Source organism: Psammomys obesus, unplaced genomic scaffold (genome assembly GCF_907164565.1).
Source record: "Psammomys obesus unplaced genomic scaffold, mPsaObe1.curated_primary_1811, whole genome shotgun sequence".
NCBI classification, from domain to species: Eukaryota; Metazoa; Chordata; class Mammalia; order Rodentia; family Muridae; genus Psammomys; species Psammomys obesus.
The window spans coordinates 5652587-5671525 of record NW_026590061.1 but is presented as its reverse complement, the minus strand read 5'-3'; the positions used below and the strand labels follow the sequence as shown (position 1 = coordinate 5671525).

Genomic DNA, 18939 nt, shown 5'->3' with positions numbered 1-18939 from the left:
AGTGTTTTATCAAAGCAACAGAGAAATAACTAAGACAAACGACCTGCAACTTAGTGGATATTTTAATTTTATGTTTACACATACAGACTACATATTCCCACCCCACCCCACCCTTATCAAATGCCACTTTTCCCAACTGGCTGTAATCTTTTTTATTATTAATTACAGTTTATTCACTTTGTATCCCACCTGTAGCTCCCTCCCTCTTTCCCTCCCAATCCCACCCTCCCTCCCCCTTCTCCACCCATGCCCCTCCCCCAGTCCACTGATAGGGGAGGTCCTCCTCCCCTTCCATCTGATCCTACTCTATCAGGTCTCATTGGGATTGGCTGCATTATCTTCCTCTGTGGTCTGGCTGTAATCTCTAATGCTGAGGTCTTGAGTAGCAGTCTTTACACAAACGCAATTGGTACTCACTCTGACCCGGATGACATTGATCTCCACAGCCATCAGCAGCCCATTCAAGATGACCATCACTCCTGTGATGCAGAAGCGCAGATCTGACACCCACCATCCCAACTGCCAGTATTTGACCAACTTTATCGTCTTTGTAATAAAGGCCATTACCCAATACAGGAATAAAGCTGCAGAAAGAGAAAAGGGAAATAAATGCAAAGCTTCGCTAACATTATATCAAAACAACAAACTATTTTAAGTATTTCATTTGCAAATAACTTCGGTAAGAAACAACATATATGTTTAAGTGTGTGTCCTGGGTTTTAAATTGAAAGTGTGATATGGTATAAGTAATAGGGGTCAAGGTTCAGTCTCCTGCATGTGGATATCCAGTTTCCCTCAGCGCCAGCTGCTGAAGAGACTGTCTTTCTTCCAATGTATGTCTCTGTGCCTTATGTAGTCATTTGGCTGTAAGAAAACAGCATTATTTCTGGCCTTCCAGTGATCTGCCTCTGTTGATACCAATGCCATGCTGTTTTAATTACTAGAGCTTTGTGGCACCTTTTAGGAACTCATGTGATTTCCCCTACCTTGCGTTTTTTGCCTCAATACTTGCTCAGTTATTTGATGTCTTTTAGTCAGATCTGAGGAGAATGGCATTAAGGATGTGATGGGAGGTTCACTGAATCCATAATTGCTTTGGAGCATATCAACGCTTTGATCATGTTAGTTATTCTGATCCATGAAAGTATGAAAATACATTTGAAATATTGAGGTGGTCTACTTTGATTATTTGTAATAGGTGGGAAGCTATAAGGAGAAAGAAGCATAATCTCTCATCTCAGTTTCTGGGATTCTGAGGGTCTCTGAAGAGCTTTTGTCTCCTACCGTGTTTCTTAAGACCTTCAATTATATGGAGAATTAACAAGTTGGTTTCTGTGTAATTTATGTGTTAGGTAGAGTCACTGTAGTTCTCCGTGTGTGGGGGTCATTATTTGCATGGAATCATCATGGCATTTACACAGCTGTGCAGCAGGGCTTCTGCTCTACAGTTAACCTTCAAGGAATAACTGGTTCTCCTCAAACAAGTAGGTTTAAACCGCACAGCCATCTGCAGGACAAGAGAAGAGTGATGACTCTAAAGGGTAGCCTGGTCCTTGACCAGTTGTCAGAGAAGGGTGGGGTCCTTCATTCCTCACCACCACAGCCAGTATGGTGCCATGAATGTGAGTTAGAAGCAGAGAGATTCCTACTCCTCTGTGAACAAGAATGCCACCCATTCTGTGCTCTGGTCATTATGAGGGAACACAGGGTAAGAATGGGATCTAAATAAAGCACACCAGACAATCCATGTGGGCAGCACTCAGTAGAGCCAAATGGGCAAAGGTGTTCTCCCCTTCCTCACTGACACAGAAACATCAGGATCAGAACTCAGCATGCAGCTTAAGATATATAAATAGGGTTAGATTCAGAGGAAATTAACAGACCATGATCCACTGTCTAATGAGATCCACAAGTTAAAAATAAGTGATGGCAAAAGATTTCAAGCCAAGTAAACTCTGGGATGGAATATCAGATGGAAGGAAAATGTTTCTAATAATGAAGAAAGGGTCTTTTCTATCAATGGAATTATGAATGGTCCAGTGAAAACTTGAAGATCTAGACACTATCAAGCATCTCATACTATTTGATGTTTGTGAAATTCTTCAGTATTTGTCATTGCTAAAGCCACTCACCACCTTCAGATTATACGTTCACATTAACTGAGTGTGGAGCTGGTAATTAGGAAACAAGGCAAAACAAAATTAAAATGAGAATAAGGTATGACTCAGTGGTCAAGGCAGTCACTGCACAAGCAGCCAGTGTGAGGCCTGGGGTTCTGATTCCCAGAGCCACGTGAGTGCTGAGTGGTCTTGGTGAGCCAACCACGTGTGTGTGCACATGTGTGCATCTGCACCTATACACACATGTGCCCACACATATGAACATGCATACACACATGTGAACCATACACACATTGACCTGAGGAAGGAAGGAAACAAAACAACAGAAATCACACAGCGTTTGATTGTATTCAGATCACAGTGAAATTAAGTTTTAGAAATAAAGCAGGCATGGTGGTACATGCCCGCAATCCCAGAACTTGGGAGACTCTGACAACAATATCAGAAGTTTGGGGTCAACCTCGACTACATAGTGGGACACTGTCTCAAACACAGGAGGAAAAAGGTCAAGAATTAGCTGGAAAGATGGCTCAGCAGTTAAAAGCACTAGCTGCTCTTCCAGGGGACCCAGGGTCAGTTCCTAGACCTCACATGTGAACTCACAGCCTATAGTTGCAGTTCCAGGCTATCTAGGATCCTCTCAGGTACACACATGGGACACGAGAATGTGCCAGCAAAATTCCCATATGCATAAATGAAAACAATAAAATAAAAGTTTAAGACAATAGTGTTACATTTTTTTAAAAAGTAAAGAACAATGCCTGTCACCTCTGCATTGCTGCTCAGTGGGTGACAGAGACTTAGCCCACACACTTGTCATCTCATAGTTTCCACACACTATAAGGGTCATCTGGATTCTCTCACCAAGAGGCAAGCCAAGTGATGACAGGGGCTGCAAGGTCAGCGGAGGACAAACTGACTTTGAACTTTTGCCGTTCTTTGTTGGATCCTCCTTGACCTCAGGAGAATATGATAGACTAGGAACCCAGAGCACAGAGACAACACAGTCACCTCTGAGACTTTCTGTTCAGTCAGCTAGCTAGATGTCCCCCAAGACTTAAAAATTAAGCCAAGCATGTCTACTAATCCATGTGAAGGAAGAGTCTATATACGCTATAAAATATTTCAACTGAATTATAACAAAAAAAATCTACTACTTTATGTAAAAATTAAGAAAAGTTAAACTTAGAATAAAGATTATAATTTTAGATGTTTAGTTTTGGAGAGGTCCCAAAACAATGTCTACCTTAGAAGTTAGTAAAAGGAAGACAGAGTATAAAAGGAAGCAACACAAAATGAAGAACTGATTAAATGAGCGCACTCAGGAAAATGGGGGGGGGGGGAGCTGATAGTTTGAAAAGATCACAGCAGACAGGTGGCTTTCTAGCCAGGTTAGACAAAAGGGAGAATAAAGTCTCCTGTGTTGGGAATGGAGGCAGCTATGTCTGCATAGTCTGCATTTATGAGGAATGTAACCAGGAGCAACTACATTTGATATCCTATCCAAAAACTTAGATCAAAGGAAATTGCTTGGAACCAATGGCTGTGTGTCTGAAAGGAAAATAACCTTGCACTCCAACAGCATCTTATACACAACTGATTTTAAATGAATCATGGTTTTAAAAAAAATTGAAACCATAAACTTATCAGATAAAGTATGAGACAGTAAATGTTTCTTAAGACACAAAAAACAATAACAATACAAAAATGTTAGATAAACTATACCACATCAAAATTAAAACTTCATGACTAACAAGAGACTCAGTTAAAGAAGTGAGTTTGAATGCTCCAAACTTGAATCTTGCAGAATACCTCTACAACTCAGAGATGAAATACAGCTTGCTAAAAATAAAACAAAACATACCAGCATCCACTTTAAAAAGATAACAAGGATAACAACTCGGCACCTTACAGGGATCGCAACCAACAAATTCATCGAATGGCACTCTGCACCAGGCATCAACAGGAAGATGCACACTAAAGCCATGGTGAGTTGCTGGCGTATACCTGCCAGTATGGCTATATTAGGTGGACCACGCTCGCCAAGGCTGTGTCCATGTGGAGCTGAAGCTGTCACATACTGTTTCTGAAGATATAAAATTATTCAACTACTTCAAGGCAACACCTGTTGGTTTCTTACTGATATAAACATACACCTCTGCCTGACCTCTCGCCCAGAAATTTTTCTCTGAGGATTTTACCCTAAAGCAATAAACTAGTGCATTCACAAAGCTTTTCACAACAGCCTTTTGCTTCCATGATAGCCCAACTCTAGACACAGTGTAGGTGTGCATCAATAACACAGGAAATAGATGATATGTTTGTGCAGAAGGATATTATCCAACAGCTGATTCCAAGAACAAAGCACTGGTTAAATTACTTTATTAATGAGGCTCAGAGAATCATGCTGAGAGCAAGCTGTTTAAACTAAAAGAATTTAGACTATTTGATTCAATCCTTGTGAAACTGAAGGACAAACTGACCTCGATGTGGTGGAGGAAATCGGGGTAAATACTGTCTGGGCAGACAGAAGGGAAGTGGGGGTAGGCCAGAAGGGACAGAGTGTACAGCATGGCTGACTGCTGTGCTGCAGCGGGGTATAGGGCCCACATCTAACAACTCAAGGCCTCTTTGCTTCAAGTATGCAAATTTTAGTTCACAGGAAGAACTGTAGACAAAGATTAAACTCTGGTTACAGACCGTGTGTGTGTGTGTGTGTGTGTGTGTGTGTGTGTGTGTGTGTGTGTGTAAAGAATAGAAAAGTAAAGATTTGTGCTAAAGCAGAATAAAACCTAAATTGAAGTATAATTTTAGGTAGTGGGTGGGTGAATATTTTTATAGTTCTCTCAATTTTCTGCATGTTTGGAAGTTTTTATCATAAATTTGTAATGGGAACAAAATTACAAGTTCATGATTTTAAAATGAGTATTTTCCCCCTGGGATCAAGTCTTTCTCTTAAAACAATGAGAAATTGTCCCTGTATTTTAATTCTATAGTCCCGTCTCACACCTACATCATAATTATGCTCGGATTTTGACTCAATTGTCAAAATTGAGTCAAATTTACTTTTAATTTTTACCAAGTATAATTTTACTTTTAATTATACACTTTCAAATTTTTCTTTTTTGTTGTTGTTGTTTCAAATTAAAAATTTTAATTTCTTTCACATGTCCATTTTCTTTCACATGTGGTTTTGACTGGCCGCCATTTTCACTAGAAAGCCTTTGGTGCTGGTTCAGGTCTTAACATGCCCTTTATGTCGCTTAGATTGCCTTCCCCCAGCCCCGTGTAAGACAACACAGAAATAAGGAATCGACATTTTTCTTGCGCAACCATCTTGAACATCAGCATCCTTTTGACAATAAAACACTACTCTGTTAGGTTTCTTCTTAGAATTTCTGGTCAGCACTCTGTGGCATTTCCACATCAATCATCTGAAATTGCCTTGGGCAATTCCAAGCTGTCATTTGTACTAACACATGATTGTAGTCATAACTTCAGCAGGTTCACAGGAGCCAGGAGTTCACTAGGGGTTCATGATGCATGTGTTCATCTCAGCTCCATGACAATGTATGCATGAAACAGAAACATGAGCCAAAGCTCTGAACACAACCCACTGGGAAGAGTTCCATCATGTCAGCATAGGACAAAAATAAAAATCACTTAACTTCTAGTTTCTAGAGGTCAAAGGACAGGAAAGGCTAGCTAGGCAGCCTTGGCTCCAGTGCAGGTGGGAGGGGCTGTGGTTTGAGGAGCTGCACTTCCCAGCTGCATACTTTTAGCATGCTACAACGTCCACTCTGTGCCAAGGATACCTCTGAGGAGCTGTGGCATCCTATGGCTTCAATTGCGGGTGGGCGAAGCCTTTGGAAGGGTCTCAAGACTCCCAGGCACAGGGAGGCACATTCACAGGGCCACTATGTGCGAGAGCTCTGAATGCTAGCAAACAATCCCTAGTGTCCCCAAGGCCAGCACATCCCTCCTATACACACAGAGGCATTTATTGACGGGAACATGGAACTGTCACAGCTTAGCGCACTTAATGTATCTCCAACACTGGGAGACTACTGGGAATTCAGTTTTTTCCATGCTTCCCACTCTCACCTTCCTTCCGTATATATTTATTTATTATGTTGGGAAGAAACCAAATGCTTCCCATAGAAAACCTATGGGAATATTTACCTAGAAGCAGTTTAGGGAAGTTTGATGTTTCAATGTTATGATAATACACGATGGACGTTGTCGTGGCAACAAATCCCATCACAGCTGGCATGAAGAGGTGGAGGTGCCTGGACTCCCGCCGCCTGGAGAGAACAAAACAGTATTGGGGTCTGAAGCAAAGGGTTCTAGAGGGTACTTCATTGTGTCTGCAATCTTTGCATAAGAACTCACTCAGCTGTGTTTAAAAGCCAGACTGCAGCAGCAGTTGCTTAGAGAACTTGTGAGCAAACACACATACCTGTGTGACATAAGTGTGCTGAAACTATAACATAAGACATGGATTAAATACAATGAAACAGTATCTTCAAGTGCTTAAAAACAACATATGCCCACCATTCTCTATGGGTGCAGATATATGCATTAATATACAAATAGCTTTGATGAAATAATTTAATGATCAAAACAGTAAAAACAATGAGCTGAAAGAGTGAATAGTTCAAGAATGGGGAAAAGGACATATTTGAGGAAGTAATTTCAAAAGTGCGATTGACAATGGAGAATGTAATACATAAAAAATGCAGCTGGACATCATATCAAGCAAAATAAGGAAGACAAATATGTTTTCTCTTATTTGTGTACCCTATTATTCTTTATAGATACATATATATTTATAAATACTTAACTCATATATTTACATGTCATAAAAGCAGGAATAGATTGGGGGAGGGAAGAGATGAGCAGAAAGAAAAAGGAGCAGTCACCCTACAGGGCAGACATGAACAAAGCGAAGAGGTCAGAGCATATCATGTATTGTCCACACGAAATGCCAATAGAAATAAAAGAAAATCAATGTCTCAGTCAATAAAATGGTAGACAAGACACAGAATGTGGAGATATAAAGACACTTGAAACCACGTAATACATTTAAAATTCTAATCAGAAAACTTAGAATAGGTATGTCCCAAAATGCTTTCCATGTCATGCATGCACTGGGTGGGAATCTCTGAAGAAAACTGGAGGACCTTAAGAGTTAGTGCTTGGTCAGATTTGCATTTCAGACACATTTATTCTGCCCTGTAAGATGATGGTATTATTGGTAAGTGTTCCGGGGGTTGTACGGGAGGAAGGAGGTAGAGAGAGAGAGAGAGAGGGAGAGAGAAGAATCAGGAATGATTTACAACAAGCAGGTGACACAATGAAGGTCTCAAATCTTCACATCAGTGACATGAAGGAAGCATGGCATTTGTAAAAGGTCAGTTGCTAGACTGACCAAGAGTTGACCAGTGCCAATGTACGTAGGTGACGGTGACAGTTATTCTCCTGCATGGGCAGTTGTGCAACTGAGGCTTATAAAGACAAACAGATCAAAGAAAGGAAGCAAGTTCTAGTAGGGTGGGTGGATCACAAAGGCACCGAACGGTGGACACTCAATACAGCCCTCATCACTGCTTCACTGTGATGAGCAAGGACTATCTGACAAAGATTCAGGTTACAGGAGCACAGAGAGTGGGTCTGGGAGATGGGTAAGTGCTGCTGTGCCCACACACACATGCACCGGCACACACATCTGCTTCCACACACAGCCTAACACAAGTTCACACACGCATAAAGGACAGAAAGAAGGAAAATCAGCAATGACAACCATGATAACATGGCCATGACCGTGTCTGCATATACATTGGGTTTCTTGTAGAAGCAGCTTTCAGGGCAGGTCAGAGGAGGGGAGAGGGGGAAAAGAAGCAAACTAAATGTTTAGGAAGTCCATAGCAAGAGGGCATTTTGAGAAGCCTGGATAAAAAGTAAGAAGTCTGTAGCTAAAAAGTGGTATAGTGTGCACAAGAACAGGATTATGCTGCTTCTGTTTGTCATTTGTTTTTAAGACAAATCTGATCGTCACCATTACAAACAGGTTTCCACCATTACCACAAGACGTTCATTATTGGTTCACCCTGTGTTCTGTCTCTCACTCCACACATCAGCCATGAAGCTGGAAGAGAAGAGTCTTCCTTGATTGCACATCAGAGTTCTAAGAGATATTAGACTGGTCTCTTTTAACACACACACACACACACGCAGAAACCTACATCAAACTACATGGTATAGAAGTAAAAGAAAGTATTAAAGCTAGTACTGGCTGTGGTCATACAAAAATAGCAGAGTTTTTAAAATAATGGCAAAGTAAACCTCCAATTGCCTTAAATAAGGATATGCATTAAAATCTCTGATTTTCCACATTTATCAGAAATTCAGACAAGTGCACATCCACAAGGAAGCACCATGAAGCATTACAGAAGAGCTGGCTCCATGACAGAAGTGTCAGCCCTTGCTAATTGCAACAGAAAAATGTGGAAGTTATCAAAGAAGTTCCTACAAAATAAACGGAAAATAGTTTTTGAGTTTTCTTTTAAAAAAATACTTTAAAGACTTTAAACACTGATTTTTTTTTTCAGACAGGGTCTCACTATATAACTACAGCTATCCTGAAACTCATTATGTAGAGCCGGCTGGCCTCAGACGGAGATCCACCTGCCTCTGCCTCCCTAGTGCTGGGATTAAAGATGTGTGGAACCATACGAGTCTCCAAATCAATGTTTTAATAAAAGGAATACTATGGCCTAGCACACAATCAATATTTTCCTAATGCATGCGTTTATTCTGTTGTTGTGTGAGAAAACCTTTTCACAGACCACTTTTACAAGTAAAATTCATTGTATTTAATTTCCTAAGATGAAATTTTTTTGGAAGGACAAAATTCCACTAGAACTATGACTTCATGTGTATCTGATATTAAATTTCTCTCATCTTTTACTTCAGTCCCTTTGTCTCAGTGGTTCTCAAGCTCCCTAATACCTGCCTCATCTATCTCTGTTTCTTTGCAAAATAAATGAGAACATCTGAGAATTGATAACTATAATAAACTATAAATACATATCTATTAGAGCTACATATTCAATTAATATCAAGACAAATACATAGAGATAAATATAGTTAATATCAATAGAGATGATATATATACAGCTATTTCTAAAGATAAAGTACATTTAAAAATGGTTTAAAGGACAGAACTTTCTGGAAAGGAGAACAAAGAACTACAAAAGCTCATGACTGAGCACAAAGACCTGATATTACCCACCAGAGAAATTACATAGCGAGATAACAATGACAGTGAAACAGAGAGGGCCTGGGGAGAAAGTCGAGCCAGGTGTTTGCTGTGCAACCGTGAGGACCTGAGTTCAAATCCTCAGAACCCACATAAGAACCCAGGTAAAGCAGGGTAGGTAGCAAGCATTCCAGTGCTCGTAAGGAGTGATGTGAATCCGATACAGCTCGGGGGCCAGCTAGCCTGTCGTATGCAATGGCAATGGAATCACACGTCAAAAGTTCGAAAAGTGAGAACCAACAACAGAGGTTGTCCTCTGATCTCCACAGGCACACTCCATTAACACACATGGACATCCACCACACATGCCCTCACAAGACAAAACCCACATGGTTATCCTGAGCACTTATCCATGACACTTATTTCTGCCAATAAGTCATGGTCAGATCCCCCACCCCCAAACAAGGGGCCACTGTCTATGTGCCTACTGTCATACTGTAAGATATAGGGTAAACTGAGTCACTTACGAGTCTGAAACAATGCCTTCTGCTATTTCACAAACGTGCACGAACAGGAGCGCAAACGTCAGAATCCATCTCAGATTGTGCCCGGGAAAATGAAGCCACGTGTTGTGATGAATTTGCACTTTTGAACTTTGGCTCCCCCATCCTGAGAGACAAGGCGGACAAAACTGTGATTGACAAAAGTGTCGTTATAACCACGGTTATACTCTACGTTGCTGCATGCTGCTGCAAGCTTTGGGAACGTGCCTGAATCCTAACGCCTCGTGGCCATGGAAAGTCTGGTCTGTTTTCACTATGTTAAAAAGAACTATTTACGTTAGATTTACAACACCGAGCACATGTCTCGTTGTTCAGAACTGACTCTCCGCCTCTGAAAACAGCATGATCGTAACTGATGCTCTCACAACTTATGACTCACTGGACAAGACAAGTGAATAATTACAATATCAAAAAAAAATCAGAATCTGTAATCTTTTAAAAGGTGAGGCTTGCAGGGGGCTAACAAATAAATATTTGATGATACAATAGGAGACCCATTTGTTGAGTCAATTCTGAATCACATGCATAGTTGTGTGTACACGTGTGTTCATTCATGTATTGCTCACATGTGTGTGAATGTGAGCACATGTGTGTCATGATGTCTTCATCTTCCACCTTGTTTCAGACAAGATCTCTTATTGGTCACTGTTGACCTGTGAGCTTCTGGGCATTTTCCTGTCTCCCTTCCCATCTCGCCATAGGAGTGCTGGGATTATAGATGTCTGCATCTTCTTTTATGTGGGTTCTGGGGATTCAAACTCAGATCCTCATGCTTGCACAGTAACTGCTGATGCACTGAGCTGCCTCCATAGCCCTGAACAGTACACCCGTCATATGAGAAAGATGATTGCCCCTGGCTGGGCCAGCACTGTTCAACAAACATACCATGCTTTTCCCAAAGAAAGCTGAGATTGCCCTGTAGAGATGGCTCAGCAGTTAAGAATGCACACTGATATTGAGAGGCCCAGAGTCTGGTTCCCAGAGGACCACAGACCAGCAACTCACAACTGCTTATAACTCTAGCACCAGAAGCTCTTCTGGCCAGCATGGGCATCCCATAATACAGGTATACGTACATACACACACAACTTAAAATAAAATAAGATAATTCAGTCGTACATACAAGTCTTGAGAAAGACTGAGAATGCTACTGGTTAGCCCTGAGCTTACAAAAGAACAAAATAATGGTAATTACTTCTTGGTCAAATTTTAAGGTTTCCCTCCCCAATCCGTAAGTAGAAAGAGCACTTAGAGATATTTATCTCTATGTCACACTTCATTTAAGGTACACTAGAAGAGAATCCCACCTCATTTTTTTACCCTGCTCGTTCTTTCTAGATTTTGACTACAGATATATAAAATGTACTTCAAAAATGAAGACATATTGCAAGAAAGGAATTCTGTGTAGATGAAGGGAGTGCCAACAGTGCCCTTCTAAAGAAACCTGACTAGGGTCTCGGTGCTTCCCAGTGTAATTCACAACTGGAAGGGAAGTTTTACTAAGACATTCTGTCATTTATGCTTTCGCCTCTAGCAGGCAAGTTCTGTGTCTCTCCTGCAATGTCCTAATTTCCCTAGTATGTGGTACTTCTTTGATACTGATCTAGGCATCACATACTGACAAGGAGCCAATGTCATAAATGAACATTCCATCATGTTCCTTTGCCAATGTCCACTCTAGTCCTTCTATTTAGATATCCTTGTGGCCAGCCTTTGCGATGACATTAAACAGGGGGATGTCCCAGACTAACTTCATGTCAAGGTATGAATCATTACCTGTACACCTGCATTAAAATCGTAATGCTTTTAGATACTATTACATGAAAACTGAGTATTCTTTCTACTTCCCGGTCCTAGAATATTCAGTGTCTATACATTTATTTAACATAAACAGCAATGTACCAAGAGTTATACTGGCCTCTTTGTATGCCATATAACAGACATTATTTGATCACTGTTGGAATGTTAACATATGGTGTCTATGTAGGTTGCTTCTTTATTGCTATGGTATACACTATGACCAAAAGCAACTCGGGGAGGAAGGCATTTACTTCCTCTCACTCTTTGCACTCCGTCGTCAAGGGAAGGCAAGACAGGAACTCAAGGTAGAAGCTGGAAGCTGAAGCTTGGAGGAATGCCACTCACTGGCTTGGTCCCCTGGCTTGCTCAGCTACCTTTCTTATAGAGCCCAGGCCCACCTGTCTAAGGACAGTTCTGACTGCCCTGACTTCCACACAGTGATAAATTCTAACCAGGAATTGTTAGCCAAATAAGCTCTATCTCTCTTGCTTTAGTCAAGGTATTTAATTTTACATCAGTCTTAATCATTTTATACATAAAAGTATTGTTTAATGTTTTATAAGGTAACAGGTCTATTTTTTTTTTCAGATGGGGTTGTGATGCCTGTAACTCCTATATCACTCAGGAGACTAAATCAGGAGAACCACAAGATCAAGGGCATAGTGGCTGCATAGCAAGCTCCAGGTGTCAGAGCTATGTGACAGAAACCTGCCTCCAGGAAAAATAAAAACAAAAAAATCAGTAATATGATCTATTTTGGTTGCTTGCAGGAAGTTTCACAAATTATGGATAATGGCTGTAAATAACCAGATTGCGTGCATGTATGCACGTATAAATGGTTTAAAAATGTATATTTACAAGCTTTTCTCTTCGTTTCCTGAGTCAATATCACTATGTGGCCCTTGTTGGTCTAGTACTCATGGCAATCCTCCTGCCTTAGCGTCCCAGGTGCTGGACTTACAGGTGTTAACTACCACACCCTACTAACTTTCCAAATGATTTTCATAAGAATTCTTTCTCCTTAAGACATAACCCACCCCTCTTTTCTTCAAGGCCCAGATGGATATGGCATTGTGCAGTCTCTCCCTCCTGCCACTCTGCCAGGTGAACACTCAGGGAGATTTGCTCTTGCTGAGGAGATGGGGCTGTGAAGTTCACTGTTTGCACTGGAGGGGAGCACTCCATCTCTCCCAGGCTCTATCCTGTCTCATAGCATAAGGCAAACACTCCCCAAGTGCTTTGGTCCTGCCTTACAGAATTCTCTCCTTGCACCTTTTTAAAGAGCGACGACAGCCCAGCTGGTAGGTACAATTAGTGTTTAGCCTGGGGAGGACTCTACAACAAGTATATACAGATGAAACACACAAAACAGCATTACACTGTCCTCACAGACTTACACATCAGCTTTCAGGGTGGAGAGTTTAATGCAGCGTCACCCAGAAGCTCTGCTGTGAGAGAGACAGAAACACATGGTGCTGTAACATGGGACATTTGATGACTCACCAATGAACAATATGGGGAAGGTGATGAAGAGCAGGAATACGTGAGGGACCAGGTTGAGTGCATCCACAAAGCAGGGATTTTGGAGAACACCACAAGAGATGCTATATGAGGAGCGGTTGTTTCCACAAAAAGAAAGATTCATTTCTTCGTGCTTGTTTAGCCTAAAATGAAGAAAAGAACATCTTAGCATTAAACTTTCTTTCCTGAAATGAGGGCTTTAACTGGGAGGTTTATAGCCCAAATTTAATCCTCCTTGCTTTTGTGGTGGGGGTAACAGAAATCATGTCAAATAACTTCAGGTTTTCCATAATGTTCTATTAAGCCTCTTTCTATGTTTTGTTTTGTTTTTTTAATTTGTGTAAAGTGGTGCCTCAGAGAAGCATGTATCTGGCTAAGATAAAGTAAAAGGACAAAAATTATGATGTGACAAGGAAAAGAAGAAAAGGAACAAAACTTGAAAATGGTACAATAAGAAATCGTTTCCCATGCTCGTTCACAAAAGAAAGAGAGAGAGAGAGAGAGAGAGAGAGAGAGAGAGAGAAAGAAAGAAAGAAAGAAAGAAAGAAAGAAAGAAAGAAAGAAAGAAGGAAGGAAAGACCGTAGCTGTGTTATCTGGACACAAATGGCTGAGCCGTATCTCTCTTCTGTTGTAGGGAATAATAACAGGACCATAGACAGCAGCTGCTTCTCTCTGAAGAATGACAGTGTCAAGCAGTTAAGACACATTAAATACAACTCCTGACAAGTTAAAAAAATGCCTTAGGTCTCAGGGTCAGACCTGAGGGCATGTGCAATCCAATGGCTTTATTATAGTCACAGAGTGGCAGAGCTGTCACCAAACTAATTTTAGCAATGTTCATCACCCCCAAAGAGAGTTAGTACCCTTTACCTGCCCCCATCTTCTCACCCTCCCTCCTTAAGGAAGAAATGATGCATTTTCTGTTTTTTCTTTTTTCTTTTTTTTGCAATGTTTGTGTTTGTGTGTGTGTTTGTGTGTGTGTGTTTGTTTATGTGTCTGTTCTACAGCAGGCAGGGAGGTGAGGCGGGGGACAATTTGCAGGAGTCAGTTCTCTTCTTCCGCCATCTGGGTTATGTGTTCATACTCAGGTCAAGAGGCCTAGCAGCCAGTGCCTTTATCCTTCGAGCCATCTCGCCAGCGCTAACATACTTTCTCGACAATATTCTAAGCACAGAATTGAATAACATCCTAGGGTCCAGGCTCTACCACATTTCATTTATCTTTTCCTCAGTTAATGCCCACTTGGCACATTTGGGCCTTCTGGCTGTTACAAAAACGCCCCTAGAAATAACAAAGGCTAGCCGCTGAGTAAGAGTTCAGTGTCCCACATGAAAGTAGGTGAGGCTGAAAAGGAAACACAGAACTTCATGGCAGTCACCGTGAGGGCCTCAGCTGCTAACCTGTGTGAGTGTGAGCAGCTGACAGGCTCTGGGTTTGCTTTGAAATAGAAGATCTTTCTCTTTGCTGAAAAGACAATAGAGCCTCGAGACACTGCTTCATCAAAGCAAGACCTTAGGACCCCAACTTATCTTTCAGCAATCTGAAAAATGTTTGAAAGGAACCTGCTATCTAACTGGCATCTGCTTACTTCCTGATTCTGCCCATGTGATATCAGAAGCCCTCAGAAGGCGCACATAACGATGGCCATGTTGTGGGTAGTTTCCAGACCATCCTGAGCTTCGGATAAGTTCCGACATTTGTCAGCCAGTACACAGCTTGAGATTCCCACCCACGAGTCAGACTTATAATCTGTGTTTTCCACTCTGTCAGCCACCCATCCGTTTTTCTATAGAACTAATCTGAACTCTTCATATTAAAACAAATAGTAGTTTAAGAGTTTAACCTCACCACACCCTCTTCTCCACATTTATGTTGGATTCTGAGTTAGGATATAAAAAGTTAATATCTCATTAGCTAACAATACCTTTCACTGGTAATTAATTTAGTAATAGACACTCTTCTTCTCCAAAAATAAAAATGCGACACAGAGAATAAAGACAATAGGAGCCAAATTGTTTGGAAAATCAAATTTCCCTCAGAAGTGTTAGAAATCGTTACATTAGTATAGGATAAGCAACTGGTTGGAAAGTTTATGATTATAGTCCAAATGTTTTATATAATCCATCATATCCCTTATTATTTCTGATAAAACATTTTTTTTGGTAAGTCACTGATAGGCTCTCTAGTTGAGATCATCAAAAAAAATTCTATTTTTAAAACAAGTTCAAGATTCAGCCATATAATTGGTACACCATGCCCACTATAAAAAAAAAAAACCGTGGGAAAAAATTGAAAGTTTTAAATAATGGCAAAATGGAACCTATGTTTTCATATATGTAGATATATTTTGATAACGATAGAAAAACAATCAAAAATAACAATGAGGCTTTTAGGGCTGCTTCCTTGTTTCGAGCAAATGATGAAATGAAACTTTAAGCCATTTGCTTGTGTGTTTGCGCAGTGCAGGGTTGTCTCTCTGTTATTTTACGCAGTGCAGTAGAGAGCAGGGCAGGAGACCACCCCCGGGGCACGGAGCATGCGGGCCTAGGCTCTGCCACTGAATGACATGTCCTACCCCCAGCCCTCAAGTTGACAAGTCACAGAAAAATCTAGAAGATTTCGTTCCCTCTGCTACGATCTCTAATTCCCACTCTCTCCACTTCTTACACAAGTCTTGGCATTTCCTTTTGACATCTCTTCTATTGACCCCCCCCCCCTTGACCTTTGGATTTCTTTCTCTAAAGCCACTGTCCAGGAAGCAGGTTCTTAATAGCCAGCTACATTGCAAACCCAAAGGAGGGAAAGAGGAAATTTATTGCAGACATATTAGTTGCTGTGTCCATCAAGACACTGAGTCAAGATGGTTGTGTGTGTGTGTGTGTGTGTTTGTGTGTGTGTAAACACCTGTGTGTATTGTTCTAGGATTCAAATCCAGAGCCTCATGATGCTAGGCGTTCACTCTACAACCCAAACTACACTCCAGCCTTCTAAAAAGTCCTTACAAGTCTGCACAGCCGCTCTGGTTCTCTTCCAGAGCTCAGGCTGTTGTGAGCATTTGAGGAATATCACACACTGATGCCCAGGAGGGCTAAACTGTCACCGACATCCATTCTGGTGCCCTCCCCCGCATCATAAGGGAAAACAGAGCATTTTTCTCCCTACAAGCGCAATCCCTCTGAAACACAGTCAAGTGTTTGTAAGGGCCATCAGGGTTGGGGAATAGGAAGGAACAAACTTTAAAACGAAGACCAAAACTGAAACTTTGATTAATGGGATGGCCTGCAGAACAGAAGACAAAGGAGAAGGAGGACTTCTTCGCGCCTAACGTCTTGTTTCCTGAGAGAACAGGAGCATGAGCAGCTTAGCCCTGGGCTCCCACTATGGGAAGCTCTGCAGCGCTCCTGTTAGCATGTTACTAGTCCGTAACTGTGGTGATTCGTCGAGCAATTCTACCGCTTCTTCTGCAGAGCAAGGACAAAGGCTAACTGATTTAGTTCTGAAGCCACGCTAGGATAGTAAAGCTTATCAGGAAGGAACGCTGGTGACTCTTGTCAGCCTCCTCCTTCCATCTTAGACTACCAGTGAGTGAAAAGCAGCCACCTCCCTGCCCACCCACCAGAAAATGTCAGCTGTGACCCAGAGACTGTTCCAGGCAGCCTGGGGCTCTGGAAACATCTAAAACACACACGCACAGGATAGCTTTCTTTCTTACGTGTGAAACAGTTCCCGGCGCGTTACTCAGCACTTAGCAAACTATCCTAGATGAGAAGCGCACTTCCCTGAAGGCGCGCACGTCTTCACAGTTACCATGACGCTCTCAGGAAAGTCCTCATTCACAGAAGCAAATGCTGCAATCACTTCGCTCAAGTTGCTCGGTGGAGACCTCACAGAACGACCAGATGTGTCTGCCTCTCTAGACAGCTGTCTACCCGGTTCTATACAAATCCAAGTAGGACATTTCCTGGCAAAAATGACCAGTGAACTATCCGTTTGCCCTTCAGGAGCTGTAACGTTCCTTCTGTGACAGGGGAAAGGCAATGCTGGGACTCCCTGCACAAATAAGATTTCTTAGACAGTGCAATCAACACGAAGCAAGCCACGGAATATAAATACATAAGTAATACCTTGGGTTTGGCTCCGTACTTAGTCCCCCTACCGGCGCACTTGAGCTACCTTCCAAAAGCCTTCCCAAAGTCTGCGGATGTAAACTTCAAAGGAGTACACCGAACTCCTAGAGAGAGAGAAAAACAATCAGTAGACAGAAAGCTGCGGCGTGGAATATGAAGTAGAAAGGGAACGGCTGAGAAAGTCTGGGTGTCAGTGACACCTTTCCCTGTTTCCAGCAGGCTCAGACTCCGGCGGGCAGGGTTGTGTAAGTCAGACTGGAAACCTGACCCCCTCCAGTCAGAGCCCTGTCCCCTGAGCTCTAGAAACAGCGAACGCCTTCACCGAAAAACTAAAACAAACTACTAGATCAAGATCAAACAGCTTACAGCCAGCGACTCCCCGAAGCGGCTGGTGAGCGCTCCGTAGCAAGCCGAGGGGCTCGCGCACTCCATGGGCGACGCTTCCTCCGGGGCGGCAGCGCGGCGGCCGCGATTATTTTTAGGGTGGTGGGAAGCCAGCTGCTGCCTCCTATCGCGTTTCTCTGCTGCTCCGCCGCTGAGCGCCGGGCGGACACTGCCGCGCCCCGGCAGGAAACTGAAGGAGCCGGAGCCCATCGCCTAAGGCCGAGGACCCTTCCCGCCCAGGACGCTCTCCACCCCATCATCCTCACCTGCGACCTGCCACCACCATCCCACCCACCCTACCACCACCACCCAGGCCCCGAGGAGCCACTTCCCGCTCTCAGCTGGGGGCGAGCACAGCAGAGATGGGCCAAGACGTCAGTGAGGCCCCCTACCCCAGCTCCACTGGACAGCAAAAGGCGAGTCCCAGGCCCTAGAAAGTAGGGTTATCAGATATGGTACATGGCAGGGTATAGCCCCACGGGCAGCCTTTGCTTTGGCCACCAAGAAACCGATTCAGAGGTGCCGTCCACTCTCCCACCTTCGCCCCTCCCCCCCGGGATTGGGAACTGAAGGGTTCACTCTAGGCAGAGCAACCCGCCACCAGGCTAAGTAAACACGCGTGCGTGTCTCCGTCGATGGGCAGGCGCAGGGCAGATCCCTCCAGTGACCCGAGAAACTCGCCTGCTGCTCAGACTGACCGATGGCCCTTGTCGGAGCACTCCAAAAACATGAGTTTGATTCCGAGTTTCAGCACCGACAGTACTTTTTTGTTTCTGTGCTCCCACCACCTACAGATGTAATTAACTCTTGAAATACTTGAGATAGGCTGAAGGCGGGATGTGGCAGCACGCTTCTGAAATGTCAGGGTTTGGGGGAAGGATGCAAGGACCTCGCGCAGTTAAGGGTGAATTTTATTTTATTTTATTTTATTTTATTTTATTTTATTTTATTTTATTTTATTTTATTTTATTTTATTTTATTTTATTTTATTTTATTTTATTTTTGAGGAGGTGAAGGTTTAACACCCTGGCTTGGCTCAGTTCTAGACTGCCGCCATCACAGATGTGAGCCACCATCACACTGGGCAATTTTTGGCCCCACCAAGTCTTGAATAAACTCTCAGGAATCCCAAGGGGTGTAATCAGCGTTTTCAGCAGCTGTC

At 42.5% G+C, this 18939-nt stretch overlaps 1 protein-coding gene across 2 annotated transcripts in view; it reads right to left on the bottom strand.

Annotated features, from left to right (window-relative positions):
- Abcc9 (ATP binding cassette subfamily C member 9) overlaps positions 1-17830 on the bottom strand; it is a 107510-nt gene extending 89680 nt beyond the window's left edge. For both annotated transcript variants that reach the window (XM_055605663.1, XM_055605664.1), the window contains exons 1-6: positions 17760-17830; positions 17391-17497; positions 13248-13408; positions 9909-10050; positions 6303-6424; positions 418-584 (exon numbers count right to left, since the gene is read on the bottom strand). In XM_055605663.1, the coding sequence (XP_055461638.1) occupies positions 418-584; positions 6303-6424; positions 9909-10050; positions 13248-13389 (573 nt within the window). In that variant the 5' untranslated portion in view covers positions 13390-13408; positions 17391-17497; positions 17760-17830. The remainder of the gene's footprint in view (positions 1-417; positions 585-6302; positions 6425-9908; positions 10051-13247; positions 13409-17390; positions 17498-17759) is intronic.
- Positions 17831-18939: the final 1109 nt, after the last annotated feature.